This window comes from Hyla sarda, chromosome 2 (genome assembly GCF_029499605.1).
Source record: "Hyla sarda isolate aHylSar1 chromosome 2, aHylSar1.hap1, whole genome shotgun sequence".
NCBI classification, from domain to species: domain Eukaryota; kingdom Metazoa; phylum Chordata; class Amphibia; order Anura; family Hylidae; genus Hyla; species Hyla sarda.
Window position 1 is genome coordinate 156,426,226 of NC_079190.1, and position 21,167 is coordinate 156,447,392.

Genomic DNA, 21,167 nt, shown 5'->3' on the forward strand with positions numbered 1-21,167 from the left:
GGAAACCAAATTTCTGGACAAGATGATGAAAGACTGATTCTTTCAAGCTCCACTCCGCTGGATTGATTTCTTTCCTGCTGAGGAAGTCGGCACGGAGGTTCAGGGACCCACGAATATAAACTGCATGCAGATCGATGAGATGGTCCTCTGCCCAGGACATAAGGAGACTGCACTCTTCCATCATCTGGGGCGATCTTGACCCTCCTTGCTTGTTCAGGTAGAACACCGTTGGGAGGTTGACTGACTGAATCAGGACCTTGTGATCCTGTAACAGAGAAACAAAGTGAGACAAGGCTAGACGTACTGCTCTGAGCTCTCTACGATTGGAGGACATTAACGCTTCCGACCTGGACCATCTTTCTTGGACCCAGGAGTTGCCCAAATGCGCTCCCCAACAGCTGGCAGAGGAATCCTTAGTAAGGAGAACCTGAGGGACAAAGGACAAAGATCTTCCTGTACCCACCTTGTCTGGACGCAACCACCAAGAAAGATCTTGTCTCGTGGAGGCGGACAAGGATATCATCCTGTCTAATCCCCACGGCCTCCTGTTCCACTGGGCAGCTAAGATGTCCGTCTGTAGCGTTCTCATGTGAGCTCCACCCCAAGGAACCGCATCCAATGAAGACGTCATCAGGCCTAGCACACTCATAGCCGACCGAACCGGTATCTCTGTGCTGCTGATCAGTCTGACAACCTCCGAATAAAGTTTCTGGATCCTGTCTTCCGAAAGATACAGCTTCATGTTCAATGAATCGATCCTGAACCCCAGATATTTGGCTAGAGATCTTGGAGTAAGCTGAGATTTCTGAGTTCACCAGAAACCCATGTTGTTCCAGAACCTGGATAGTGATCTGTATATGCTGGAGCAATAGATCCCTGGAGTGAGCTAGAATCAGCCAATCGTCCAGATACGGGATGATGTTCACTCCCTGTAGTCTTAGGTGTGCCACAAGGACCACTGCCACCTTTGTGAACACTCTCGGAGCGGATGATAGACCAAAGGGGAGACAGGTAAACTGGAAGTGCTTGATATGGTGATCCATGAAGAGAGCTATCCTGAGAAACCTTCTGTGAGAATTGAGGATCGGAATGTGCAGATAATTGTGCCTCAAGTAGATTGTGGCCATGAAATCGTTTTGCTCCAATGTCGCCACAACCGACCGAATTGATTCCATTTTGAATCTTCTCTTGATTATGTAGGTATTTAGATCTAATAGATCTATCACCAACCTCCAAGTACCTTCCTTTTTTGGTACAGCAAAGACTCGGGAGTAAACCCACAGACCTTTTTGACCGATTGGCACTGTCTCTAAGGCACCTTTTTGGATGAATTCTGTTACTAAAGACTTTACATGAGTGTTTTCTCTGTTTAGTAGAAAACTGTCCGGAGGATGTTCCCTCAGCTCCAAAGCATAACCTCTCGAAATCACAGAAGTCACCCACAAGTCGGAGGATGTTCGAGACCAGACCGAGGAATAAAGAGAGTCTGGCACCAACTTTGGGGACCCTGCTGTTGGCGTCAAAAGCCCTTAGATTTTTCTCCTCCTGTGAGAGATTTCCTCTTGAATGATGTATTAGCTTCTGAGACTGCCTCTGCTGCCTGCTTCTCTGTCCGAAATATCTCCTATGCTGAGGAGAAGCCCTAAATTGTCTTTTGCCTTGACGGAAATAAGGCTTCTTCGGGGCATTAGGAAAAAAGCTCCTTTTTTGCTGCTCATACCCTCCAAAATCGGGTTAAATTGAGACCCAAAAAGATTCCCCCCCCTTCAAAAGGAAGGGAGCAAAAATGGTTCTTAGCCAAAGCATCTCTCGACCACTCTTTCAGCCAGAGAGCCCTTCGGGCTGATGTCGAGCTGGCCAGAATCTTGGAATTAAGCCTTAAGATATCAAGGGGAAAATCAGACAAAAAATCTGCAGCTAATTTCATATCTGGGAGATCCTTGAGAATTTCTTCCCTAAGAACCCCCTCCTGGAGATCTCTAGTAAGGTGAGACAGCCACATCCGGAGAGCTCTACCCACTGGGAATGCTGCAAGAGAGGCTTTACAAGATATGGCAGCAGCTGAATAAACTCTTTTTAGTGAACCTTCAGCCCTTCGATCCATCTGATCTTTAAGGAGTGAGACTTCCTCAGATGGAAACATAGACTTTTTCGAAAGTCTTGCTACCGCCAAGTCAACCTTAGGGATAGAATCCCATGCCTCTGAGCTCCCAAGATCCATATTATAAGCGGCTTTAAATCTGGACCCCATGTCCGATTTTTTTCTCAGGGTTCCGCCACTCAGCCTTAATGAGAGACTCCAAGAGAGGTTGACCCGGAAGCGAATAAGGACCTGCTGCAGGAAAATAGAACAAAGCTTCTTTTTAGGTAAACCTTCTTCTGACTGTTCACCTTCACAGATTTGATTAAAGAATGAGCTTTTTCCTTCTTTAGCAAATAAAAATCCTCTGGAGCTCCTTTATAGGGAACTACTGAACTGCTAGATGAAGCCCTCTCATCCTCCTCAGAAGGTGATGAGGCCGAAGAAGTAAAAACTGGCTGCACGGAGGATTTAGAAGCCTTAGAGGAAATTGCCCTAAGTTGATCCATTAACTCAGACAAAGTAGACTTAAGGGTTGATTTAAACTATCCAAATAACTCCTATGCTTCCGACTGGAATGCTGTAGGAGGCTGTGTTGCAGATGAACAAGAATTGCATATATCCAAGCAATATTCATTTGGCAGAGGTTGACTAACATGCAGACACATCTTATGATGCTCCTTCCTTCTCCTCTTCCTAGAAGAATGTTCTTTAGAACCTTCCATTCTGAAATACATAACAACCACCAATTAGCACCCAGGAGAAGGTACAGGAGCATACACTACACTGGTATAGAACATCAGGTTTTCCTCAGAAACACAGATGCCAACATATTGAACAGAAGCAATATATATAACCAAAGCTAACGGCAGCCTAGCTCAGCTATAAAAACACGCCAGCAAGTAAAAAAGCATAGGGACCCGTGCAATACTAAGGCAGCTTATGTGTAAATAATGATAAGCAGCATAGCTTATACTGCATAAAAAGACTTCACATACCTGAGCGCTGGCAAGGACGCGCACCTGGCTAGTGCAGGACAGAGCTGCGTCTCTCGTCACGCTAAATATTCCTCCCGACACCCATTCGAAACAAGGGCCGTTTCCTGTGCGGCGACAAGTCACTGTGTGATATGACGTCATCTTCCGGCTACGCAGAGTCCTCCACTGTGCGTCCCCATGCCGCCGACCGGAAATCGTCACACTGGACCAGGAGCGCACCGCGGCCACAGCGCAAGGAATATGCCGGAGAGCCGGTAAGGCAGCATAAATCACATTGTGATATAACAGAGACAGGTCTCGATACCAGACCTGTCTCTGTAACTTACCTGGGGCTGCCTACATGCACTTCCCAGACTCTGGGAAGATACATGCACTGGAGAGAAGCTGGAGGCTTGTTAATACCACAAGCAGAGCCAAACCTCTTAAACAAACACTTAAATCTGGCTATCTGCAAACCGCAGTACACCCAAGAGTTACAACATGTCCGCAGGACAGAAGAAAAAAAAAAAAACAGTGTGTCCATGGTTTTTTGGGGGTTTTATGCCATAGGGGAGGTTCAGTATCCAGGTGTGGCGAGGGTGTAATGGTGTGATTAATTGATCAATCAATTAATTAATGAGTTACTTCTTCTGTCCAGTAGGAAAAGGAAAGATATTAACCCTTAGTGTGCTGCCGAGGGACAAAATGGAATGTATTTTAATGCAGTGAATGTTAAAAGTTTCTTTTAAAAAAGAGGAAATTTGTAATTAGAAAAAAAATACATAAATGTTCGCACTCACAGAGCACTGGCCTAAGGCCCCATTCACAAAGCAGAAATAGTTGTGCTATTGCTTATCTTATATTGCTTAACACAAATTATGCTCCTAAGAAATGTCCCAATATCGTTAATGGGAGTCCAAATTGTAGCCTATACGGCCCAATTTTTTTCAACCTTGAATTGAAAACCTGTGTGTTGACCTGTCATTTTATTGAAGAAGTTATACATGGAGGCCACATGTTAGGTAGCCAGGATGCATTATTTGGGGTTAATCCACATCAAAATTGGAAAAAAATGTATTTTAAAGAGGGCCTACCTTTATCCTCCTTATGCTGACCTTGGCCTCAGATACCCTCTCAACAGCTGAGGGGAAGAAGAGAGTGACAGTGAGTCTCACTGCACTATAAAGGGACACTGCCACAAACACTCGACTGGCAGAGATAACATTGCCAAGCAGAACATACGTGGTGAAAGTCACAAACACGATGATTTTGCTTGCAACAAAGAATGATGCCAAGTTGATTCCACGGAGATAAGAACTTTGAAGGACTTTGGCTATTTCTTTCCTAAAACAGTAAAAGCAGAGAAGTAATTTAAATGCAGAGATTGCAACCAAGGAAAAATAAATAACAAAACATTCAAAAATCAGTCGTATAAAGGTGCTAAGATTTTAATTTACATAATTTAGGTGCTTTCAGTCATACCAGACCCTTAATAAAGTGCACCTCCATGAACTTCATAGACCTTTCTGAATTTGCCTGAGATATTAAATGAGCGGTAGACCGGACCCCCTGTATAACTAAAGGTACAGATCAGCTGAGTAGAAGCAGCTATCATTGTGTGAATATTAACATGCAATGCAAGAATAGAATAACTTCACCCTAAGCGGTTTAAGGCTAAGTCTCCACTTGGTTTTTTGCACTGCGTTTTTAGGGATTAAAAAAACGCCTGAAAAATCACCAGTGCAAGTGACGTCATCATGCGTTTTCTCTTGCGTTTTTTCCGGCTTTTTTTTTTTTTTTTATTTGTGTGGAAATTGCACCTTGGTGTTTTTTTTTTTTTTTGGTACCCAAAATTTCTTGGGTACCAAAAAAAAAAAGAAGGATTCAGCAGTGATGGAAAATGTTTTATTAAACGCAATGTATATATTTTATAATCCAATTTTTATTATTTTTTAATAAAGTGTGTGTTTCACTTTTTTTTTTTTTAAATACATTTTTTACATTTTTTATGTAGTACAACTACTCCCAGCAAGGAACAGACTGTTCCATGCTGGTAGTGATAGTACCTGTACTATAGACATATATCGTCCATAATATAGCAGAGAAGCGAGCGGGTCTATACATCGCTCGCCTCTCTGCCCTATACTCCGGCCACTGATGTCAACAGAAATTCATATTTCCCACCCAGAGCTGTGATTGGCCGGATGGTTGCAGCCAATCACAGCTCTGAGGAAAAGATGAATGAATGAGTGGCCGGCCCGGAGTATGGTGCAGAGCAGGGATGCGAGCGATGTATACAGTCGCTCCATCTCTGCTATAGACAGGACAATCACAGAGGGTGTCAGTAGTGACATCCACTGTGATGTGTCCTTAAGCAGGCACTACTTCTCCCAACATGGAGCACACTCTGCTCCATGCTGGGAGCTGTAGTACCTGGATTAATAGACAGATCGCAGCAAGTGACACCCACTTCGATCTGTCTATTAATGCAGGTACTACAGCTCCCAGCATTAGGCAGAGTGTGCTCCATGTTGGGAGTAGTATTACCTGCAGTTATGGAAAGATCACAGCGGGTATCACTTCTGACAGCCGCTGTGATCCTCCTGTATAATGTATAGATGCAGCGGCCGCTCTCCTATGGTCCCCTGCACACTGTATATATACACACACATGTTCCTATTTCTCAGAGAGCTGCGATTGGCTGGAACCATCTGGCCAATCACAGATCTGTGGGAAATATGAATAAGTGTAAATATACATCAGGGCAGGGGACCATAGAAGAGCGGCCGCCACATCTATATATTATACAGAAAGATCGCAGCGGGCGATCTGTCTATTATTACAGGTACTACTCCCATCATGGAACAGTGTGTTCCATGCTGGGAGTAGTAGTACTAACTAAAAAAAATTAAAAAATAAAGCAAAAAAGTGAAAAACACACAATAAATTTTTATAATTGTCTGCTACATTTTTATTTCCCCGCACACATAAATTGATCCCTGTTTAAAAAGTAATAGTTTTTTTTTTCAATAATATACATTTCGTTAGATACAATTTTTTCCTTCACTATTGTATATTTTTGAAAAAAAAAATTTAATGGTACCCTACGAAATTAAAAACAGCTATCTACATCACTTTTTTGGATCACTAAAGTCCAAAAAAGATTAAAAACCGCCTGCAAAAACGCCAAAGTTAAAATCAACATAGCGTTTTTCTTGGCGTTTTCTCACTCCCATAGACTTCTATTGGAGCAAAATGCCACGATATTGACAAAAAAAAACGCCGGTTTGAGGGAACGCCAAAGAGCGGAAAAAAAACGCAGAAAAAGTGAAAAAACGCCAAAAGGATTAAAAAAAAAAAAAAACACCAAAGTGAAAAAATGCAAAGTGGAATTCGAAATTTGCGATTTCTCATTGACTTACAGCTAACATCTGGCCGCAGCGTTTTTTGACCAAAAAAACGCCATGCAGCAGAATTATAAGCCCTTCCTTTATATTTCCCATTCCTTTTTAATACTCTTCTGGCTTTGGCTCAAAAACTGCCAAGTGAAAACCCAGATTTATATTCTTTTTAAATTAAAGAAACCTTACTGTAGTCATAACTATATGTGTTCATAAATACTACAGACATGTTACTGCATGCACTGTAGAAGAATAATACCTACTTCCTTATGTCATTAACCAGCTTTGTAAATGACTGTTCCCATGCGTACATCTTAATAATTCTCATTCCAGATATTACTTCATTCATAGTTCGAATCCTAGTGTCAGTGAATGCTGCTGTCTTACCCCTAAAAGAAAAAGTTATGCAAAAATTCATACATTTATTACAAGCTTGCACAGATTTCACCTGGATAACATTGGTAAGCTCCTTGTTATTGTTGTTTGTGTGTGTCTGGTACATTAACAAGCAAAACATCTATATCTACCCACCCTTCACATTTAGTTTCAGTTGTATTGCTTTTCAAATCTTTAGTAGTATTAATGTGTAATAATGGGCATGTTAAAATAATAAAAACATTTTTTATAGGGAGCGGTGGCTACTGTGACAGGTAAGTGCCATAGCAGAGCATTGATCAGTGTTATGGGTACTCCAATAGTGCAGGCTGCCATGGCTTCCTGCAATAAAGGAGTGCTGAAAGGACTGGACAGAGGCAGGTTGGGACCTTCCACCTGTCCTCTCAGCTGATCAGGACCCTGCAATTTCATCACTGTGGTCCCAAACAGCTACCTGAGCTAACCAGCAAGCTGATTTCCAGCATTTGGATGCCTCAATCAACTTTGATTACAATCAAATGTCCGGCATTAGTCGTGGATCCCAACTGATGATAGCAACCGGGACCAATCGGGTATGAAGCGTGCTCAGCCCCGCTTCAAACTGTGGGAGTGGGCGCATATTTAGAATGTATCTAACCCTGTTTTGAAGCCCACAACTATTTCTGCTGTGACCATTTCCTGAGGTAGACTGATTCCATAAATTAGCATTTCTTATGGTAAAGAAGGTGTGTTGCCCCTCAAGACTATACCTTTGTTTTCTCCAGATGGAGGGAATGCTCCCTTGTCTTTTGAGGGGGTTTTACCTAGAACAGTTTTTCCCCATATTTTTAGTGTGGGACATTTATATACTGAAATAAATGAATCAAATCCCCCTTAAATTAATAGGCAAATACACATGGCAGACACACACACATGCCTTTGTTAATTTCTTGGCTGCTATGACAACCCATCGGCATTGGTTTCTCCCGATTACAGCAGGAGCATGGCTGTTTGTTGCACCCTGTATCAGATGATGATGATATGGGCACCATGATGTAATAGTTCATGGAAGCATCCCCCAATGTACTATTAGGACATGATGTGTGAAGAGGGAAGTATATTTTACTTTCACTGAATGCTGTAATTCATTAGAAAACAAAATAAAGTTGCAGTAAAACTATTTAGATTTTTGCACGGCTTAAAAAAAAATCTAAAACTAAAAAAAAAATCAGTAATCTAAAATCGCCCTATTTTGACTACCTATAACTTTTAAATTTTTCCGTATCTAGGGCGGTATGAGGGCTCATTTTTTTTTGCGTCGTCATCTGTACTTTTTATCGCTACCACATTTGCATATATAAAACTTTTAGATTATTTTTGAAAAAATTTTTGGGAATAAAAATGGACTCTTTATTTTTTACGTTTACCCCGTTCACCGTACAGGGTCATTAACATTATATTTTGATAGTTTGGACATTTAAGCACGCGGTGATACCAAATATGTTTATAAAAAAAATTACGCTTTTTGGGGGTAAAATGGGAAAACGGGCAATTTTCATTTTTACTGGGGGAGGGAATTTTTCACTTTTTTTTCCCTTTACTTTTACATTTTTCAACTTTTTTTTTATATATACTTTTTATGTCCCCATTTGGGACTATCATTAGCAGTTATTTGATTGCTAATACTGTTTAGTGCTATGCATAGAACATAGCACTGATCAGTATCATCGGTGATGTTCTGCTCTGGTCTGCTCAAGTTATTAGGCAGGAGGCAGGTGAGGGGATCTGCGTCCGCCATTACAGATGATCTGATCCCCGCGGCAGTGCTGCGGGTGATCCACTCATCTATTTTAACATGCGCACTGCCGCAGATGCCGTGATCTGTACTGATCACGGCATCTGAGGGGTTATATGGTGGACATCCGCGCGATCGCGGATGTCAGCCATTACCGACGGGTCACCGGCAGCTGCTAACAGCTCCAATGCTCGCGTTCATACACAGGATGTAAATGTACGTCCTGGTGCGCTAAGTACCGCCGCACCAGGACGTACATTTATGTACGTGGTCGTTAAGGGGTTAAATTGAATCTAATAACTGGGCTAATGCATTTTATAGCTAACAATTAGTGGTGAATTATTTGTGCTGAGCTATTGAAATAAATTGGGGCCCACTTAATGTTCTTGCACAGGGGCCCCTAAATTTTGTATCTGCCTCTGCATACAAATATACACTGGCAAAAAAAATCTCAAGACACAAACCGTAAAACAAAACTTCATTTTTGTATAGACTATTGAGAATAAATGTTCACCTCAATGATGTGAAGAGTTTACCGAGAAGGGTTTGCAGGGGCATAAGAATGATGAGTACTGCCATTCCAGCCAGACATGAAGGACCAATCTCTATCCAGAGAAGCACAGTTACTGCAATGGCCTGCAATGGTGCAGCCCATAGAAAGTGCAAAAAAATTGTTACCTGTCAACAGAAAAAACATAAAAATAAAACATATACAATAACCTCTCTACCATCAAAGACATACATGATATTAATTTAAGACTGGAACTATACAGACCGGTATCTCTGATTACAATATATATTATATTTTTGTGGCAGTTTTCATGCAGCTTTTTCAGCCAAAGCCAAGGCTGGATAAAAACAAATTAAATAGTTTTTCCCAGGATGTAAGATATTTTATGAAAAAAAATAATAATAATCATACTTACCTGCATTATTCCCTGGCTCTACCATTCCGAACGTGTACAGATCCCACTGCTCGTCACTCACTGTTTAAATGGAGGAAATACCCACTCAGACAACCACTGACTGCAACCAATGTCTGGCTACTTGAGCATTTCCTATGTGTCAGTACAAGGAAGAGGTGAGCAACAGGAATCCAAACACAATCACAATGGCAGCGTAGGAGAACGTGACACTGTGACCTATTTTAAAAAAATGTTCTCCTGCCAGGAAAAAAAGACAACACAGACTTTTCTTTTTAAAACAGATTTACTTGTCTATGATGAAATATGTATATATGATAATGTGAAGGTTTATAAGTAGACATAGAAAATGTTATGACATACCTATGACTTGCTAAGAAAACACAGTATCTGATAACAGTCCATGACTGTACTGACAGGAAGCCTAGTCTTTATGTTTTTTTTTATCAGCCATCTGCTATTTGATTTTGCCACTTGCCTGATGATTTTAGATCTTAAGTAGATCACATCTTGACTTTTTCATAAAAACAGGAGGTTATAAGCACATGTTACTCTTAATACTGTTCATTTCCTTAAATCACAGTTACAGTGACTTGTTTTGTACCTTTTACAGACAAACTTTAGTTTTTCATATCTGAGTGACAATTCATTACAGTGTATATTCTCTACACTGTATCCATATGTTTTGCACTACTATACTGAGTACTGTACCGTTTACCTGTCATTCGAATTGCTTTGATCACCTTCTATACAATATATAGAGGCTGGATTCACACACAGTATTTTGGTAAGTAATTTGGTTAATCCTTGTGTCCAAAAACAGGAGTGGGTCTAAATCCAGAAAAGGGTGAAAATCTTTTCTCTATATTGGTTCCACTTTATTTTTGTTTTACAATAATTTGTGGTTACAATAATAGAGAAAACAGAAACATAGCCGCACATCCACACCAGTGTGAACACCTACATGGCAGATGTTCACACTGGTGTGGTGCTCTGTGGTGTCCATTGTTGCTGTGATGCCTGGTCTGTGGGGTGGTGGGTGTGGGCTTGGTCAGGCATCGGTGGGGCTGCCTGGCCACTGGGTCATTTTCCCCTGTAGACTTGGTGTCGCAGAGACAGTGGTCGCCGCCCGTAACTACGCCGGTGTTAGGTTAGGGACCCACTCTGAATAGGTGGCCTTGACATTGCAAGTGGACTTGTACTTTTTGATCAAAATGTGTACTAACAACTTAGAAGCAGTTAGATCAAAATACAAATTGTGTCTGTGCGGCTATGTTTCTGTTTTTCTATTTTTGCTATACAAATTATTGTGTTTGAACACAGCCTTAAAGGAGTACTCTAGTGCAGAGTATTCCTGCTCCGTTCTGCCCGGGCTGCAAAATAAATGAAAATGAACCATCACTCACCTCCCTGGGTTCCCGCGGAGCGCCACTACAGCTGTTCGGTCCTCCGGTGCATCTCCTTCATACTTCCGGGTGTAACGAAGCGTCACATGGCGCTCAGCCTATCGCCGGCCGAGGCTGAACATCGCGGTGGCCGGCGATAGGCTGAGCGCCATGTGACGCTTCGTTACACCCGGAAGTATGAAGGAGATGCACCGGAGGACCGAACAGCTGTAGTGGCGCTCCGTGGGAACCCAGGGAGGTGAGTGATTGTTCATTTTCATTTATTTTGCAGCCCGGGCAGAACGGAGCAGGAATACTCTGCACTAGAGTACTCCTTTAATAAAGACATTATAAAAAAAATTATAAATATATATTTGTATATACCTGATCAAACTTATTGACATCATTTGACAAGAGATTTACAATTTGACCTGTAGTCGTTTTTCCCATGGCTGTATTACTGAGACGAAGAGCCTAAAACAGAACAAACATAGCAAAATCGTCATCATGTGGAATTTTAATGCCAGACCTATTTTTAATACATGTGTCCAGGGTGCCTGATAAAATAAAATAAAAAGCCTCTGTTACATCCCAAGCTCTCACACAGACTTCATTATCTCAACCCTGGTCATCATTGGTCTTCCCTTCCCTGAGCCACTGGCTGAGGAGGAACACTGCTGCGATCAGTGATTAGTTGAGCAACAATGTGACATTCTGTCTAGTAGAGGCTTTTTTATGTGGTCAGACAGCTTGGGCACGTCTCAAAATATGTTTGCTTGATAAACCATTTAGGCCAAATTTTTTTTAATAGGGATAGAAAGACAGGTGCTCCATAGAGTAGTAACGCACAAATCCCATGGTGAGATAAATATATAAATTAATTGCTCACCCTGGGTAGTTGTGCAACTTCATACACAACAATGATGTAAGCATAGAGTGGTATACGGTCGTCCGCTGCCCATCAGTAAATCTATAGCAGTAAAGGATATGGCTTCAAAGGAACCCGGCTGCAAGGCGCTGAACGACCACAACAGATGAACGATTAAAAGGAGTTTATTGACCAGAATGCAACGCGTTTCGCTGCGCATGCGCAGCGAAACACGTTGCATTCTGGTCAATAAACTCCTTTTAATTGTTCATCTTTTGTGGTCGTTCAGCGCAGTGGAGCCGGGTTCCTTTGAAGCCATATCCTTTACTAAAAACATTTTAATAGACCCACATACAGAAAATAAAAAATGTAAAAGCTAGCTTCTGGAGGATGCATTCTGTGGGGTTAGCCCTTCACATATTGATGGGGAATGAAGGGGCAGAAGTCCGGATATTGGCTAAATGTAGTGTAACATCGTGTTTGTAAAAACAAAATAAATACAAATATTTACATTGGTGCTTTACATGGTCAGGCATCTCTGAAATAGCTTCATATTGGACTAAGATTTGTTAAAGCGCAATAAAATAATCAATACAGATACAGTCAAGAAATGAACTGATGCTGCTATAACTTTTAGAGGCACTGCAAAAGGATTCTATTCTTATTATTATTCTTATTATTCTTATTCTTATTATTAAGACATGCAGTGTCTTGCAAAAATATGCACCCCGTTGGCGTTGTTCCTGTTTTGTAAAATGACAACCTGAAATTATAAATGGTGAGGTACCAGTTTCAATTATCATGAAAATGTACGATTTGATTTACATTGCACCCCACTTTAAAGGTGCAAAACATTTTTACAAACAAAAATGTTAATACTTTGTGGAGCCACCATTTGCTGCATTTACAGATGCAAGTCTGTTAGGGTATGTCTCTCTTAGATTAGCTCATGAAAACACTGGGATATTTGCCCATTCTTCCAGGTAAAACTGTTCTTTCCTCAGAGGTTTGATAGAGGTAGCCATAATCTCCCCGACTTTCGCTTCTGCGCTTTAGATTTGTTTACAAACAAAATCAGCATGGTTCTTACTTAATGGTGGTTATTGTCAGCCTGTATGATTGTATCTAATTGTTTTACACACATGCTATTAGAGGAACATTTGATTTAAACTTGGATGTGCTTATTTACACAATGGTGCAAAATATGCACTGTATTAGGATTTTTGTGCATGTATATACAGTATCTCACATAAGTGAGCACACCTCTCACATTATTGTAAAGATTTTATTATATCTTTTCATGTGACAACACTAAAGAAATGACCCTCTGCTACAGTATAGAGTAGTGAGTGCACAACCTGTATAACAGTGTTTAATGTTTTGTCCCCTCAAAATAACTCAACACACAGCCATTAGTGTCTAAACCAATCACAGCGATCGCCAGCACTGGACCATTCCGATTGGTAACAAGACCGCTAGCATTAACTGGTGTCTACTTGTCTATAACTCTGAACTATTTGGACAGCTCCTTGGTCTTAATGTTAGTTTTGCAGACTGAGGCTATGTTAGTTTAATTTTATTTTTTTACTAATTTTCCATCTTTTTCTGTATTTTTAGCCATTTCTTTTTTGTTTGCAGCAAAAGCTATAGCTCAAATAAAGGTCTGTTTGCGACTGGGACATAGCTGCTTATAGACCATAATATGTTTTAAAGAAAGAAAAAAAAAAATTAAATAAAAACATATTTTGAGCCATAAACACCAAAAGAAAATCACAGCCACAAAACTAATAAGTATGTGAACAAAGCCATGTTCTCATTCGGTAGTTTTACAGCTGTAAAGGCTTTAGGGGTCTTCAATAACAGATATTTATGCAGACATCATGTGAAAGATCATGAAACACTTTTATTGCACACAAGTGGGGTCCATTCATCTAATTCAAGGTAACTGGTTATAACAGACTATTTTTTAGGGGTTTCATAGCAAAGGGGGTTAATACATACAGGGGTGTGGAATATTTTTTTTTTTAAACTACTTATACAAGGGACTTAAACTGAGCAAATCTACTTGTCCCTCATGACGATCCACTTGTCCTGGTACATAAAATAATTTCAACCAAAATAGTCTGTAAATAAGGTCTTTATTAATAGAAACTTAATAGGCAGACCAGTATGTCACCCCATTAGGGGGATAGAGCCTCTGATAAATAAGTCTGCCCCATTAAATAGGTAGTCCCCCGTTCAGGAAGGTACGCCCCTTTATCAGGTAGTTATGTCCCCTTATCAGGTAGGTGAGCAGGTAGGGCTCCCCTAGTAAGTAAATAATGCCCCAGATAGATATGTCCCCCCCCCCCAGTTGGTAGGAACGGTGGGCTCCCCCAGTAGGCAGACAGTGCCCCAGAAAGATATGTCACCCATAAGGTAGAGCTCCCCCATATGTAGACAGGTCCGCAGACATATGACCCCCATCAGGTAGGGCTCTTCAGTAGGTAGAAAAGTCCCCAGATAGATAGGAGCTCCATCAGGTAGGGCTCCCCAATAGGTTGTCAGATACCCAGATAGATATGACCCCCATCAGGTAGGGCTCTTCAGTGGGTAGAAAGGTCCCCAGATAGATATGACCCCCATCAGGTAGTGCTCCCCAGTAGGTACACAGGCCCCAGACAGATATGACTCATCACTGATGGGGGTAATATCTATCTGGGGGGCCTGTCTACCTACTGGGGAGCCCTACCTGATGATTAGGTGGGGCTTCCCAGTAGGTAGAATGGCCCCCAGATATATATGACCCCTGGCAGGTATGGCTCCCATTTAAACAATTATACCCTAAGTTTCAACCAGGGTGCCCCCACCTGTTGCAAAACTACAACTCCCAGCATGCCCAGACAGCCGAAGGCTGTCCGGGCATGCTGAGAGTTGTAGTTTTGCAACAGATGGAGACACCATGGTTGGGAAGCACTGCCCTAAGTAGATGGGTTAGTCCCCAGTGGTAGGCAGATCCTCCCTTATATAGTAAGTAGCCAAGTTTGAGTAAGTAACTCACTGCTACTTATAGCTCCCTGTTCCCTGCAGGGACTTCCTGGCAAAGGTGCGTGCAGGGAGTGACGTCATCGAACGCGTCGTGCAGGACGTCTCGCTATAGGCTGCAGCATACAGCTGTGGTGTATAGCAGTTTAGTGACAGGGCAAGACAGTCTTTCCCCTTCATATGTGAATTCTTCCGGCATTTAGCGCTGCTTGCCCGAACTGCATGTCCCGGGTGCTGGGCGATACAATTCTCATATCCCTGTACATATGCACTCACTCACTTTTTTTTATTCCACAATAACAATATGGACTATTCTGTCAATTTCATTAGGCTACTTACACACTAGTGAAGAGGCTCCGTTACAAACAGACTTTTTTTTTTTTACTTTGACTGCCATTAACATCAGTTATTGTAACGGAGCCTAACGGGAGTCATAACGGGCACAGAGGATCCCATTCACTTTATTGGAATTCCTCTAACGTCTGTTATGACTCCCGTTATTCCGCTTGAAGATAGTCCGAGAAAAATACGTCGCAAGCACAAATTTTTCTCCCACTTTCTTCCTAACGGACGTCACACTAACGGGCACAACGGCAGTGTGACAGGAGCCTAACATACAATCGAAATTGAAATCTATATTTAATACCAGGCTGTAATAAAACAAAACAGGGGAGAGACCTAGTGGTGAATACTTTCACCAGCCACTGTATGTAAGTGCACTGTATTTACTATATAAAAATTCCTTTCCTATGAGACTAAGAGGTAAGAGCTTTGCTATGCATCATCATCATTAATGATGTCACATCCTACAATTATTTGGCAGCGTCATATAATGGCTTTAGCACTTTCACTGGTCATGATATCAATAAGGAAGGCATGTTATTGATAAAGTAAAACACACAGGTAACTGAATACCAGAAAGAGCAGTGATATTACATATCATAAACAGATCTAAAGTAATTTCAATAGTTCAATACAGACTGTTAAACTCTTACCTTCTTAAAAATCATGTGACACATTGCCACACGAAGCTTCATGCCAGCTCGAAGAACATGATAAAAATAAATGTGATGAAGAACTGCCAAGAGTAAGGTGCAGACAGACAAGGCAGCAGCATTTATGTAGGCATTAGCCAGGGCGGCATCACTGGGGTCATCTATCTCAAAGTAAGTTATAACATTTCCAAGAAAAATTGGTTGGATCACTTTGACACTTTCCTAAAAGGGAGGAAAGAACATCAGAGGCATGCCAGTGAATTACATAATTGACAGAAAATTTTTTAAATATTAAAAGGGGTAAATCATAACAAAACTATACTGACCTGTCCTGATCCCCTGCAGATGCCATTCCAGCAGCTTTTCACTCCCCGCTGATCACTGCTGCTTCTTAGTTTTTGTTATGTGTTGACCCTGCTAGTTACTAGCTGTGGCAGGTCACTGCACTGTATGCATCAACTAACAGTAAGTTACAACTAAAGGACCCAGCTGTCATTTGCCTGTTTCTGAATAACTGATAAAGGGAAAATAATGGACTGTAATGACAGACATAGGGCAGCCCAACAGTCCTTTAGTGGAAGTATTTTGCATAAAGCCACAAACATCACAGCTTCCTGCCCTCCAGTGGTACCCAATTTAAATAAATATTTATTAATCAGGTTAATAAAGATCTGTCTCTGTTTTGACATAACTTTTAACCCCTTAAGGACTCAGGGTTTTTTTGCCACTTGTTTTTTCCTCCTCACCTTTAACAAATCATAATTCTTTCAATTTTGCACCTAAAAATCCATATAATGGCTTATTTTTTGCACCCACAATTCTACTTTGTAATGACATCAGTCATTTTACCCAAAAATCTATGGCCAAACGGAAAAAAAAAAATCACAGTGCGATAAACTTGACGAAAAAACACCATTTTGTAACTTTTGGGGGCTTCCGTTTCTACGCAGTACATTTAAAAGTGTACATGGTAAAAATGACACCTGATCTTTATTCTGTAGGTCCATACGATTAAAATGATACCCTACTTTTATAGGTTTGATTTTGTCGTACTTCTGGAAAAAAATCATAACTACATGCAGGAAAATGTATACGTTTAAAATTCTTATCTTCTGACCAGTTAGCAGCCGCCAACCACTGGCATTTCACCAGCTTTCCTTGATTACATTTTTGTTCATTCTTGCTCTGGTCTCTGGGTCCTAGTGACCACTTGCTGTTTTGCTATGATGTTTTAAGTTGAGGGTTAACGTAGGATATTTGTAGGGACATTGCTTAGGATTTTCTTTATCAGAACTACTTAAAGGGGTACTCCGCCCCTAGACATCTTATCCCCTATCCAACGGATAGGGGATAAGGTATCTGATCGCGGGGGTCCTGCCGCTGGGAACTCCCGCGATCTCTCCTGCAGCACCCCGTGTCATCTGCTGCATAGAGCGAACTTGATGACGGGCGATACAGGGGGACCTGCCCCCTTGTGATGTCACGGCCCCATCCCCTTGTGACATCACGCTCCACCCCCTCAATACAAGTCTATGGGATTGGCCGTGACAGCCGCCATGCCCCCTCCCATAGACATGCATTGAAGGGGCGAGGCGTGACGTCACGAGGGGCGGTGCAGTGATGTCACAAGACCCCAACTCTTGTATCACCCGTAATCAGGAAAAGAGCGAAGTTCGTTCCGTGCAGCAGATGACACGGGGTGCTGCAGGAGATCGTGGAGGTTCCCAGCGGTGGGACCCCAGCGATCAGACATCTTATCCCCTATACTTTGGATAGTGGATAAGATGTCAAAGGGCGGAGTACCCCTTTAAGATGAAGTCAAATTTGCTTTGACTTTTGCAGTGGTAGCTGATTTTATCAAATGCAAGATTACTTCAGCCTTGACCACACTCTGAAACTTACTTAATCTCACCTATTTAGCAGTTTTTGAAGAACATAAGTCTTTTGGATTATTTTAGAGACTGGTATACATAATTTACACACAGGCAAATGGAAGGAAAATTACTTAGAGGTACTCTGAGGAACTAAACCCATAGCCCATCGTCGCTCGCTCACCTACTCACTTAATTGTCTAAATATCATTCATTAGCTATATTGAGCAGTTTTGCCTCTTTTGGTTGTCACTTACATGCAGGGAGTGAGGGAAAGACGTTATCCAGCCATCTACCTGGTCTCTGTCCAAGACCCTCTCTGAATGCAGCCCCCACCCTCCTGAGAGACACAGACCACATGGTTTCTGTACTGATGAGTCATGATCCCTTCAGTGCTGAGAGCTGGTAGGTGTGTGCAGCCTCAGTCAATGACACGCTGTATCTCTCTGCTCAAAGAGCAGGAGGATACCCTACCCTGGAGTATCCCCTTAATATTAACATACAATAATAATTTTCCCACAGTTCGTTTTAGTGGCATCTACTGTTTTAGTGTTTAGGGATAGATCTAGGATGTCAGGGTTCACACCACTCCTTCGCTCCACTACATGCTTCTCAACAGACAGCAACAAGCAGCTGATACTAACAAGCAGCTTCTCCTTTTCCTAGCTACCTTTTCATATGGCAACAGTTCAGACTGCCTCTGCCCTTTTGTGTTCTCTGATCTCCAAGCATGTTTCTGTTATACCTGACTGTGATTCTGTGTATGACCCAGGCTGACCTCTACTCTGGTTCCGGATCCTGGTTCTGACTACGCTGCTGTCCGATATCCTGACTTTGGCTATTCCTGAATACCCACTTTAGACCCCTGGCTGTGTGTTTAAACAATTTAATGGATTCTGCTATTGTTTGCCATTTTTTTATTTTTTTTTATTTTAATAAGGTGTGATTTGTATTGCACTATTGTCTGGTTTTGAGGTTCATGCAACCAAAAAAAAGATTAGGGCCAGCTAGACAGGGTTAGTGTTTGCAGTTCCTGTTCTTTACTTATTGCTTCAGTTCCTGACATCATCATCATAATTTTTTGTTTCATCATCTATTTATCATCCAATTCCTGTTTTTATTCTTTCTACAGGGTGGGCCATTTATATGGATACACCATAATAAAATGGGAATGGTTGGTGATATTAACTTCCTGTTTGTGGCACATTAATATATATGAGGGGGGAAACTTTTCAAGATGGGTGGTGACCATGGCGGCCATTTTGAAGTCGGACATTTTGAATCCAACTTTAGTTTTTTCAATAGGAAGAGGGTCATGTGACACAAACTTATTGGGCATTTCACAAGAAAAACAATGATGTGCTTGGTTTTAATGTAACTTTATTCTTTCATGAGTTATTTACAAGTTTCTGACCACTTATAAAATGTGTTCAATGTGCTGCCCATTGTGTTGGATTGTGAATGCAACCCTCTTCTCCCACTCTTCACATACTGATAGCAACACCGTAGGAGAAATGCTAGCACAGGCTTCCAGTATCCGTATATTCAGGTGCTGCACATCTCGTATCTTCACAGCATAGACAATTGCCTTCAGATGACCCCAAAGATAAAAGTCTAAGGGGGTCAGATCGGGAGACCTTGGGGGCCATTCAACTGGCCCACGATGACCAATCCACTTTCTAGGAAACTGTTCATCTAGGAATGCTTGGACCTGGCAAATTCCCTGAGTTTTCCCAGCAAGATGGGGCACCACCACGTAATGGGTGTCAGGTCAGAGCATTCCTAGATGAACAGTTTCCTGGAAAGTGGATTGGTCGTTGTGGGCCAGTTGAATGGCCCCCAAGGTCTCCCAATCTGACCCCCTTAGACTTTTATCTTTTGGTGTCATCTGAAGGAAATTGTCTATGCTATGAAGATACGAGATGTGCAGCACCTGAAACTACAGATACTGGAAGCCTGTGCTAGCATTTCTCCAGCGGTGTTGCTATCAGTGTGTGAAGAGTGGGAGAAGAGGGTTGCATTGACAATCCAACACAATGGGTAGCACATTGAACACATTTTATAAGTGGTCAGAAACTTGTAAATAACTGATGAAAGAATTAAGTTATGTTAAAACCAAGCACATCAATGTTTTTCTTGTGAAATTCCCAATAAGTTTGATGTGTCACATGACCCTCTTCCTATTGAAAAAAAACAAAAGTTGGATTCAAAATGGCCGACTTCAAAATGGCCACCATGGTCACCACCAATCTTGAAAAGTTTCCCCCCCTCACATATACTAATGTGCCACAAACAGGAAGTTAATATCACCAACCATTCCCATTTTATTAAGGTGTATCCATTTAAATGGCCCAACCTGTATTTGTACCTGACAGCATTAATGCATGCTTTATATGTTTTTGAAGCAATAGGTTTTCATACAATTTGGACCTACTGTAAATCCTAAGAATATCCAAGTGCTGCAAGACTCTGTTAGCACCCAGGGCCCAGGCAACTGCTCTAAACAAAGTTCTCTTCTGCCATCAAGTGACTACAAATACCGTAATTGCCCTAAAAGTTATGTACAGATACACAATGATAGCAATGTGGAACAGCAGAGCAGATATGAGGCATCATAAGACATGGGGTTGGGGCGATGATGCTGAAGACATGATGAGGCGCAGTAATATGGGGGCTGGGGGGTGAGCCTATCAGCCATATAACACCAACCCCCCCCCCCCCCCCCCAAAAAACCCACATTGCTGTGAATCATGTCTGGCTGCACACATCCCAAACCAACTTACCCACCCACCTACAAGTACTGTATCTCTGGATGCAAAAAACCCCAATAATTGTGCCTTTGGCTGAAAAACCCACCCCTAGGTACCTGAAGTACTGTGTCTCTGGCTGCATACACATCTTAATCCCCCCTCCCCAATTACTGTCCCTCTGGCTGCACAAATCTATTCCATTCAGGGTATGCTAAATCCAAACCCATTCAGCAACTGCTCAGTGTTCGGGTAAGAAAGTTATAGTATTCCTACATGGAGAGGCAGAATCATAGACTGAAAATGTAATTGGCTATGTGTGGGTTTTTTAAAAACACATCAAGGAATGTTTCTTGACTTTTGTATATGCAAAAACTTGTAAAAAAAAGTTGAATTGCTTTAAGATGACAGCTCACCAAACTATGCCAATGTTTTTAATAATTCTCTGTAAAACATGTTTTTAAATGGAGTCCTCTCCTTGCCAAATGAAATGTTTCTAACTAGTACAAATACAGTGGATTTCCTGAAATGTCCTTCAGTAAATGGAATATGACTGCAAATTTACAATATAACAGCAGCTGTTGGCAGAAGGAGAAAGATCTCAGAAGTAACATTGCACATTTACCTCAATAAAAGTAAAGAATCCTAGGACAGAGTAGGATTTCCAGTGGCAACGTATGATAGCCTTTGTTAGGCGTGGGGCACGACCCTCTTTTTGAGCTTCTTGTAATTCTGTGTCCCAGTACC

General features: G+C 41.6%; 1 protein-coding gene across 4 annotated transcripts in view; it reads right to left on the minus strand.

The window, feature by feature from the left end:
• The window catches only part of ABCC4 (ATP binding cassette subfamily C member 4), a 371,576-nt gene that overhangs the window by 304,594 nt on the left and 45,815 nt on the right, over positions 1–21,167 (minus strand). For all 4 annotated transcript variants that reach the window (XM_056555595.1, XM_056555592.1, XM_056555593.1 and 1 more), the window contains exons 3-8: positions 21,046–21,166; positions 15,803–16,024; positions 11,300–11,389; positions 9,122–9,285; positions 6,722–6,847; positions 4,152–4,401 (exon numbers count right to left, since the gene is read on the minus strand). In XM_056555595.1, coding sequence (XP_056411570.1) covers positions 4,152–4,401; positions 6,722–6,847; positions 9,122–9,285; positions 11,300–11,389; positions 15,803–16,024; positions 21,046–21,166 — 973 coding nt within the window. The remainder of the gene's footprint in view (positions 1–4,151; positions 4,402–6,721; positions 6,848–9,121; positions 9,286–11,299; positions 11,390–15,802; positions 16,025–21,045; position 21,167) is intronic.